The sequence below is a fragment of the Corvus brachyrhynchos genome, unplaced genomic scaffold (assembly GCF_000691975.1).
Source record: "Corvus brachyrhynchos isolate BGI_N302 unplaced genomic scaffold, ASM69197v1 scaffold155, whole genome shotgun sequence".
In the NCBI taxonomy this organism is placed as follows: domain Eukaryota; kingdom Metazoa; phylum Chordata; class Aves; order Passeriformes; family Corvidae; genus Corvus; species Corvus brachyrhynchos.
In genome coordinates, this window is record NW_008238434.1 from 1,379,236 (window position 1) to 1,388,907 (window position 9,672).

At 41.1% G+C, this 9,672-nt stretch overlaps 1 protein-coding gene across 4 annotated transcripts in view; it reads left to right on the forward strand.

Annotated features, from left to right (window-relative positions):
- The window catches only part of CUNH1orf27 (chromosome unknown C1orf27 homolog), a 16,426-nt gene that overhangs the window by 1,199 nt on the left and 5,555 nt on the right, over positions 1-9,672 (forward strand). For all 4 annotated transcript variants that reach the window (XM_017736482.1, XM_017736483.1, XM_008635398.2 and 1 more), the window contains exons 2-12: positions 349-482; positions 581-712; positions 1,102-1,197; positions 2,318-2,424; positions 3,150-3,186; positions 3,310-3,450; positions 4,025-4,120; positions 4,602-4,667; positions 5,967-6,095; positions 6,769-6,859; positions 7,825-8,010. In XM_017736482.1, coding sequence (XP_017591971.1) covers positions 384-482; positions 581-712; positions 1,102-1,197; positions 2,318-2,424; positions 3,150-3,186; positions 3,310-3,450; positions 4,025-4,120; positions 4,602-4,667; positions 5,967-6,095; positions 6,769-6,859; positions 7,825-8,010 — 1,180 coding nt within the window. In that variant the 5' untranslated portion in view covers positions 349-383. The remainder of the gene's footprint in view (positions 1-348; positions 483-580; positions 713-1,101; positions 1,198-2,317; positions 2,425-3,149; positions 3,187-3,309; positions 3,451-4,024; positions 4,121-4,601; positions 4,668-5,966; positions 6,096-6,768; positions 6,860-7,824; positions 8,011-9,672) is intronic.

A 9,672-nucleotide genomic window follows, 5' to 3' on the forward strand; every position in this document is an offset into this window, starting at 1 on the left:
TCTGCTCGCAGGGAACAGGGACAGGAGGAGAGGGAACGGCCTCAAGTTGAGCCACGGGAGGTTCGAGTTGGACATTGGGAGAGTTCCTTCACTGAAGGGGCTGTCCATGCCTGGGAGAGCTGCCCAGGGCAGTGGTGGAGTTGCCATGCCTGGAGGAATTTGAAAGCTGTGTGGATGTGGCCCTTGGGAACATGGGTCAGTGGTGGCCTTGGGGGAATGGTTGGACTCGATGACCTTACAGGGATTTTTCAGTCCAAACGATTCTAAAGGATCTTTGTGAGACTTGTTCTCCTGTACCCATTGCAGTGTATGTACCTTTTTTCACTTTATGCATTGTGTGTTTTGTAGGTTGGAACTACAACACCTCACTTAAACCTGGAGCCATGGGTAGAACTTACCTTGTCGAGGAAGGTATTGGGCAGTACCTGACAGAGCTCAGCACAAAGGTGAAGCCATATGTCACTGGCCTGTTGATAGGGCAGGTAAGTGTGGCATTGTCCTTCCATTCATTCCTGTGAATTGGGGAAGCCCCTGTTCACCAGTTTCAAGGTGTGTTTGCTTCTGCTGATGTTTTGGCAAGTGTTCCCCACAACGGGACTATGTCATTCGGGCTGTGCGAACCCCTCCGAAGGAGCAGCAGCAGGAGGAGAGCGTGGGCCCTCCCAAGCTGGCATCCCTGGATGAGGAGTGGATCACCACACACGCCAGTCAGGTGAGAGCTCACCCTGGGAGGTGACAGAGGGGTGGGAGGAACAAGAGGGAAATAAGACGGACCCAAAGTATCTCAGCACTTGTGTCATGTCAAGCCCTTTTCTCCAAGTGAGAGAGCCTTCCTAACCATGCTGGGCACAGATGTTTAAAACCAGAAATCCCCGTATTGTTTTCAGGTTTTTTGATGAAAGGACACTTGATGTTGCTGAAGGGAGAACACTTGCAGGATGTACTCCTGCATGCAGAGAGTCCTATAAGTGAAAACCAGTCTCCCTTCGTTAATTTCTGCTCTTGGTGCGGACTTGTCTCACCAGTGGTTTTTGATATCTCAAGTTACATGGTTGTTAGATTGCCAATTCCTATTAATAAATGTTCATTTTCATTTCCAAGGTGTCCAGAATGCTCCCTGGAGGGTTGCTGGTTCTTGGTGTGTTTATGGTTGCAACTCCAGAGCTGGCAAAAGACGGTCAAAACGCTTTGCGCAAGGTGAGCGGAGTTCCAACTGGAAGGACAGCAGCATCTTCAGCTGTGTGTCTGAGGAATTTCTTGTCATTGACTTGACTAAAATACAGTTGTTTTGTTGCTTTATTTCACAAATGTTGTGCTTTGATGTGTGGTTTTGAGACTGAAACCTCAGAAATCTCTGTCCTGTGGGACACTATTTGTTAACCTCCTGTTTGTTACTGCAGTAGTAAATCTGAATTTCTATTTACTGTGTTTATCTGTATTTACTGAATGTGGACAGTCTGGCTTAGGAAAGCATCCTGAAGGTTTATATTAAATCCTTGTGGCACAGGTGCTAGTGATGTTAACATGTTAGCTTTCCTTGTCTGAATGAATCACTCATTTTAGAGGTGTTTACAGTAGTGAAAGATCTATAATTCTGATTTCTTTAAAAGAAACATCTTGTCTAGAACTTGTGCATTTGACTCAGGAGTGTGGGATTAAATTTAAAACATACTCAGAACTATCCGATAGACTTAAAATGCATTTTTGTTACATTATTGGGGTATCTACTGCCATATTTAGTTTCTGTTGTGAAGATGTATGTTCATTTTATCATTTTTCTAACATAATCATGGTGAGTGATTTAAGCATGAGCAGGTTTGGCACCCTGAGATCCAACAGTCAATTTTGGCAGTTCAGTGTAATTGCATCTCAGTTGTGCTTAATGAAACTGGCAGCTGGCTGAAAAAGGTGTCCAGGTGATCAGTGATTACTGAATTAAAAATTGGGTTTGTTTTTTGTTTATATAATTAGTAGCTATTTTGCACAGCTTTCCTGACCCAGCTGATAGGCATAAAACTGTAATATGTCTGTGGGGGCAAAAGCATATGGGTTGGAGATGCGAGTGTGTGCTGCTTGCTTTGGTTTATAAGGGAGCTAAGTTAAGATTTCACAGGCCTCTTTCACTTTGGGGAAAGTGCCTCTGACTCTCTCTTGAATGTTCTTTTCACGTGACGTTTTGGTGATGTGTAAGCTGTGTTTCCTTCTTATGCATAATTTTCATATCACTTGGGCTTAAAACTTTAGTACAAGACTGTTCTCCAGGAATTATAGTGCATATTTTTGTGGGAAAAATCCATAATATTTTTTTGGTCTTTAGCTAATCTTCTCAGTGGAAAAGTCCTTGAGTAAAAGAAGGCTTTGGAAACTTGCTGAGGAGGAGGTCTCAGACAGAGCAGCTCTTCAAATCTGTTCTGCTACAAAAAAGTATCCTTTATGAGCAAGGTTTATTGACTGAGGCTGCTACCCCAACCTCTTTTATCCAGTTATTGCTGAATAAATGAGAATTATGGAGGAGGAGACTGTTTAAGTTCAGCTAGACATGGCTAAGTTGAAATAATGAAGTTTTCCGATTAGCCATGGTTAAGACTATTGACCCTCTTGTCCTTGCAAAATTTCCATCATTTCTTATGAGGTCTGTCTGTGTGATGGCATCAAATGACACCTTTCCCAGTCAGTCTTGATTTGCATAAATTGAAAAAAACCCATCTAAATTACTGTTTGGCTTCTTGAATTGCTGTTACCAACGGTGCTTCCATGGAGTGGGGGAGCAGCAGGCCTGTGGGATCACTACTAGAGCTGCAGCAGAATGCAGGAGCTGTTGGTAATGACATAATACAAGGAGAGAAAGCAAGGATTTTTCTCTGAGAGGAGAGAGAGATGAGGACAAATTGCAGATTGGTGCCTTGCTGCTTCTCCTGTCAATACATGTTGATCTTAATTTGTTTGTAAGAGATGCACAGCATCACCGGGGTAGCTGGAGATTACGGGAAAATGTTTTCCCACCTCTTTTTACACTGATGAAAGGCGAGAGCTTGCTCCAGAGCATAAATTAGCTCAGCAAGGAAGTTTAGTAGAGGGCAAAGTTAATTGGGAATTGTTCTTAATTGTTCCCTTGCTTTTCACTGGATCTTTTTCTTTAAGTAGCACAGAGTAGTTTGCCGAACCTACGATGTGCAAGATCCAAAGGTAAGCTCATCCTGCTGTGCCACACGCAGCTTTTAATGCATGGCAAGTAATGCTAAAACCCAAAAGAGCCTCAGTACAGTGCTTTGGATGGATGCTTTATGGCTTTGTTCTTCCTGCTCTCAGAGTTCAGCTAAACCAGCAGACTGGAAATACCAGAGTGCTCTGACTGCTTCCTGGTTAGCTTTGGGCTGCACAGTAGATGTGAACATCCACATTCCACTTCTTGCTACTTCCCCCAACCACGACCTGGAGAAGAATACCAAGGTAACTCACTGCCTGCACCAGTTCCTACACACCAGTAATGACACTCATTTCTCTGCTGAAAATTAAATAAGAGAGAGAGAGTTGAACAGTGCAGGAGAGGAGTAGGACTAATCAGTGGGGAATGTTTAGCAATTATTCCTCTTTTAGATGTAACTCTTCTGCTGTGCTCAGTGAGAAGTTTCCTTTGTTCAAAATTATGTAATAATTGTCATGAGTATCCCAGGTAACATCTCTGGTGCCTCACCTAGTGAAATGTTACACCCAATCAGAGTAGGGCTATGGGATGCTTTTGCTATGAGTTGACTTTCAGTGGGTTGCAACCGTCTCTACAACCCCCAAATCCCTGAGGTGGCACTTCAGTATTCTGCAATGCTTGTCTCTTAATTTGTTCTGAATGTGATCCATTTAAGGTTTACCTTTGGAAAAACATAGGTTATTCAGAGACTTTAAAACTCTCCCAGAGTAACTATTAAAACACATATTGCTATAATTTTCAGCATGTTACTGTCCAACCCATTAGTGAAATTCTTTCCTCTTTCTTGTGATTTTTTTTTTGTTTTCACTTATTTTAAAGAATGGGTTAAACCGATGGTCAAAACAGATAGAAGACAGTGTTTTTCTGATCAATGGCCAAGTTAAAGATGAGGATACAGAACTGCTGGAAGGGCAGGTGAGTGCCAAACAGCGAGGAATTGAGCTCTAATAGATGTATGGTTGGAACCTCTGTGTGACAAAGTATTGACTGAGATATCTCCTGTGCAGATTTATTGATCTGATTGGCTGTTCCAGGTAACCAATACACAGAACTGCTCCTGTTCCCAGCTCCATTCCTGGAGATTGCCTCTCCCTCCTCGGGCAGTGTGAATGCAGTAATTATGTGTGAAGTGACTGAAATGTTTCTATTACAGAGCACGAGTGAGGTGTGAATGTGGGTGATGACATTTCAGAGATCTGTGTCTGTCACCTCGTCTGGCTGATGCATTCATCTCTCCTTTTAGTTTTGTAGTTCTATTCTTGTGGCTGGTTTCTAAGTGCTATTTTTCTCTCTTAAAGTCTATAAACTAGGGTACACTCTATGCCATAGTGAGGAGACTGCCTCAGGGACTTTTCCTTTCCTGTTTCATGACGCAAAGAATTTTTTTTTCCCTCAGAAAAAGCTAAGAGGAAATACTCAGCCCAGCACACAGTTTTCTGATGTCAAGGTTCTGACACAGCTGGTAAGTTTTTAGTGGTTTGCAAAGTATAAGCTTGCCTTTATATTATAAAATAGAGTAAAAGATAAAATACCAAGGTTCTGAATTACTGTCTAGAAATCCTTCTCACTTATTCCTAAGACTTTTTTTTCCTACCCACATATTGAATGTGGAACTGATTGTTGACAGATCTGCATATTTTGTGCCTTTAGAAATTCTTGTGTTGTCCATGAATTGCATAGTATAGCTGAAATACTGGAAAACAGGTTATGGAAAAGAAGGCCTGTGACTAATTCCTTTGGTAGTAGGATACCTGTAGATACCTGTGCACATTGATTTCAAGTGACTTTGCATCTGAAGTTCAGAGTCACCCCCACAGTTCAGTTGACAGCTTGCCCTGACTAACTTGGACGTTCACTTGGGTGCTTTTGTCAGAAGCTCAGCTGCCAGCTCTGGATTAAGGCACAGATCCTGTGAGCTGAATCGTCATCTGGAACTGCTGGATCTATGTCAGGAGTTTCCTCTCTACCAGAGCTGTGAAGAACCATGAATTTGGTGCCCCAGTCTAGGTCCTGAAGTCCAAATGTGTCCAGGCATTGTTTCATAGCCTTCTATGTTTTGTCAGGTAGTTCCTGGTTTCTCAAAGTTGTGTTCAGTAAAACTAGAAATGTATCCAGTGCCATTTTAAAGACTCCATGAGTATCTCAGCTTCTTTTATTACTATGTTGTTACTGTCTATTGTACTGAGGTTAATTGCTGCAGGGAGAGGAAAACTTTTTTGGCAGAAGTGGTTTGTGCAGTTGGTGTGGAAGTTGTGCATCTCCCTGTTTCCAGGTGTTGTCCTGGAGTGTTTCATGCCACACTCATTGTTGTGGTATTTAGGGAGAGCATTTCTAGGCAACTGTTTGATGCAGCTCTCAGTGTGACCACGTGTATAATTTAGTACTGACTGATGGGATGACTCCCAGCACACCCTGGGTTACACTGATTATAGTAAACATGAAAGCTTCATTGTTTAAAAAATGTCTGAGAAGGATTTATCAGTTGCAATACTGTTATTTGCCACAAGCCTGGAAAGTTTTAAAATCTCACAGACACAAGTGTTTGAAACACCTGGAGAGATAAATGCATTTTCCATAATGGAGAAGAGATTCTCAGTCTTACCTAACCGAACGAATAACTAAAATAAAATTAGTTATACGTGCTGAGGGAAGCAGGTTGTGTGTAAACAAAACACCTGCTGTTAATTTGTTGGTTCTGCTTTTAGTGACTCTGCTGCAAGTGCCCGGGCCTGAGATAAAAGTGGCTGTGTTTGTTCCTCAGTGCCAGGGCGCGAGCGCCAGGTCCACGGCGACGGTGCAGGTGTGCAGCGGCTCCATCAACCTCCGGGGAGCTGTCAAGTGCAGGGCCTACGTCCATAACAACAAGCCCAAGGTTAAAGAAGCCATTCAGGTACTGAGCAGGGTCTTAGTCCATCAGAAGCATTCTTCCGAAATACACGGGACTTGCCATACTGGTTTTTCTTTGCCAGAATGGTCTAAACTGGGATGAAAATGTTGGACAGGGGGCTTATTTTAGAAACCATCCATGTGGGGTCAGTTAGTTTTTCTCTTCTAGACAATATGTGTGATGTGGGTAAGGCAGGGCTCTGGGGAATCTTTGCACAAACTGTCAAAGGGATTAAGCTTTGAAGAATTCTCTTAAAATTAAGAAAAAGTTGCAGACTATATTTTTATATTTGTAGAGGTAAGATTGAGATTTACTTGCTGAATGATTTATTTTTTTGCCCTTACTGAGTCAATGCATTGTGATTTTTTTTTTTTGGTTTTACTGATAAATAGCTAGATTATGTCAGTTCTTATCCTAACAATCCTAAAACTTTCCTCAGCTTTTCATTTTTGTTTTGTGGTTTTCCTCCTCGATGCCAATTCTTTTGCTGTTAGCTTCTATTTATTTATAAATTATTATTTATTAATTTGAAAATTCACACTAGTTTTTATTTTCTGGGAAAAAACTGTTCTTTCATCATGGGTTAAACATATGGGGCTTCTTTGGTTATTCCTTCCTGGTTAAAAGCTTTGCAAATGGCTTTGATATTTCTGATGATTTCATTGTGTCCTTGCAGGCTTTGAAAAGAGACATAATAAACACATTGAGTGACCGGTGTGAAATACTGTTTGAAGATCTGATTTTAAATGAAGGACCTCAGAAAAAAAGTAAGAAATTAAAAAAAAAATAAATCACCAGCTTCTATTTGCAGTGAATTTTGGTGGTTGTAGAAAATTCTGTTACAGTGAAGTTCCAGTCTGGTTAGAGCAGAGTAAAAAGTGAAAGGTATAATTGCTGCTTGTCAACCTTGACTTAAATCTGGAAATTTTTTGTCAAGTTTGTGTCCTTTGGCATCACAGCTTTCACACCATGTTTGTGTTCAGTTCCTGTGACCACAAAATGCAATTCCAGCTTCTTCCTCACTCATCAGAAATTTTGTGATTTTTTAAAAACTTCTGTAGTTGAAATTCTTGTCTCTGAAGTTCCAGCTGTACCTTGCACTCTTTACATTTTTATTTTTATTCTTTAAATCCATCTATAGTGTTCCTATTAATATTGAAGTCTGTTAAAACTTGGTAGAGACCAGATCTCTGAGCTCGTGCTGGGGACTCTTTAAACTTAATTCAATGCAGTGGTGTCGTTGTCTTGTTGTGTTTGAACCAAAAAGGAGTTAATTGACAAATCAATGGGAATATCTTCGGTAGGGAGAGCATTTTCCATTGCACGTAGTTCTGAGTCCCCTCTCTAGGTGGCACCCGAACTTCGTGGCTCCGAGTGTGACACCTCTGCAATCCTTTGTGCTGGTGAAATCCTGCTCCTCGGGGAGCTCTTACCTGCAGGCTCTCCCAGAGCCTTCCTGCAAGTCATTCCAAAGAGGAGAAAAGCTCCTCTTAACGTTTTATGGTCTGCTTTGGAACTGCCTTGGGTATTTCTGGAGAGATTAATAATGTAAGGACATCAAGCCATATAATAGCAGCCAACTCAACCAGGCATGTCCGAAAGCAGGGTTTTTACAGAGACCTTGAGCTCTTCTTTGGCAATGGCTTTATCTTAGGCTCAGAGATTATGGCGGAATCTTATCATAACTGTCAAGGCTTTTATTGGGATGGTATTTCTCCCTCTTTCCTTTCAGATTTTGAGAGGGAATATCATGTCTTGCCTCAGAGACTGTTTGTCCCAGTTGCTGGATCCAGTGTGATGCTCAGTGATTATAAGTTCGGTGATGAGGCTGCTGGAGAAATCCAGGAACGTTTTGTGGAGATGTTGGATCAGCCTGTGCAAGCTGAAGAAATCCACATAGCTGAGGACATTAGCACAGGTAAATATCTGAGAACCAGGGCAGGCTGGGTCAGGGGCTAGGAAAATGCTGACTAATGGCATAGGGCAGTTTTATCCAGATATGGACATGCCTAAATTCAACTTACTTCACGTCCAACTCTGAGGATTTATAGCAATTCATTACAGCTTGAATATATTGTGGGAAAACATGAAGTTTCTTGCAGTTTGTGTTTCTTGGAACAGACTTCTCTTTCTTCTCTCAGATATTCTGGTTTTTCAGTGCAGCCATGGCTGCAGCCTGTGAATTGCAGTAGAAACATGAAGAGATGGTTAAACAAGGTTTCCGTGTGCTATTCTGCTCATGAATTAGAGGGGATCCTTTATTGACAAATAAACTCTTAAAAAACACCCTGTGAAGCTTTGTTTTTCACATGAATATATATATATTTACACTTTCAGTAGTTCATCTTTTTAGTGTTAAGTAGTTTTGAGGAGAGTTAGAATAAGGTGAGTGATTTAGTCAAATCTACAGGTTTTTCACTACAGAATTAAAAACTTCAAAAATTCTACTAGCAAAACATGCATGCAGTCTAATTTGTCTTTCAGGAAGCTTTCATGCTAAACCTGATGTTTTAGAAAACACCAAATACCTTTCTTTATTCTGAGTGTTTTAATTTATGTACCAAATGCAATGCCCAAACCTGAAGATCTGTGGTTCACCCAGAATAAAAACAAAATTGAGAGCGCTTTTCATTTTCTACTGAATGTCTTACAAGTTTATGGTCTGATTATGAGACTGCTATCTTCCCTTTAATGCAGATATTTTGCTATAATCTAGTTACTGGGTTCCTCTTTCTGAATATTTCTGGTTTACATCATTCCCTGTTGGGTTTTTTTCCCTTGCAATGTTGATTTCAATGTAGAAATCAAATATGACATTGAAATGCATCTAATAACATTTCCTGTGGTCTTACGGAAGAGATTTTACTCCCCCTTTTTTTCCCCCATCAACATGCATATGAGCTGCAGGTTCCAGTTTTATAATTTAAATGAGTAAAAAATCCAACACTAATTCTCAGCTAAGAACTATGAACACTTTAGGATGTTGGTATTTAGGGACATAAACTGGGCAATGTAACCATGACTTGCTGTGCAGGGTGAACTGTGAGTATTCTCCTTGACCTACTTGTTTGCTTGGAGGGGGTTTTGAGTTTCCTAACTTCAGAGCTAACCATTACTTCTTGTCTTTCTAAATGAATCAGCTCCCCCCCAGGCTTTAACTAGACCTGTTAGCTATGAACTGACTCATCATCTTGACGAGTAAGAGATGTACAGAAACCTCAAGGAAAACAGGAAAGCCAATAAAAATCTCTCTGGTATTACTAGAGTAACTTTAATACTCTTAAAACTAATTACTACTGAGCTTTAAGGAATCTGTGTAGCTTAGAGAAGCAAGTAAGCATTGTTGTAGCAGTGGAGAGAGATGTGGGAGGAGAGAGGTGATGATTCAGTTCAGCTTTATTGCTTGTGTAAGGCTGTGTGAGCTGCAGATAGGAAGGAAACACCTTTCCACTAACAGCAGGGCATTCCCAAAGATTAATGCCAATAATAGGTGTGACATGATGGCCACAAAATGAGCTTGGGTGTTCTTGTACCCAGATGCTTGTAGAGTTAACTGGGGGGGGAAAGGGGGGGGGGGGGT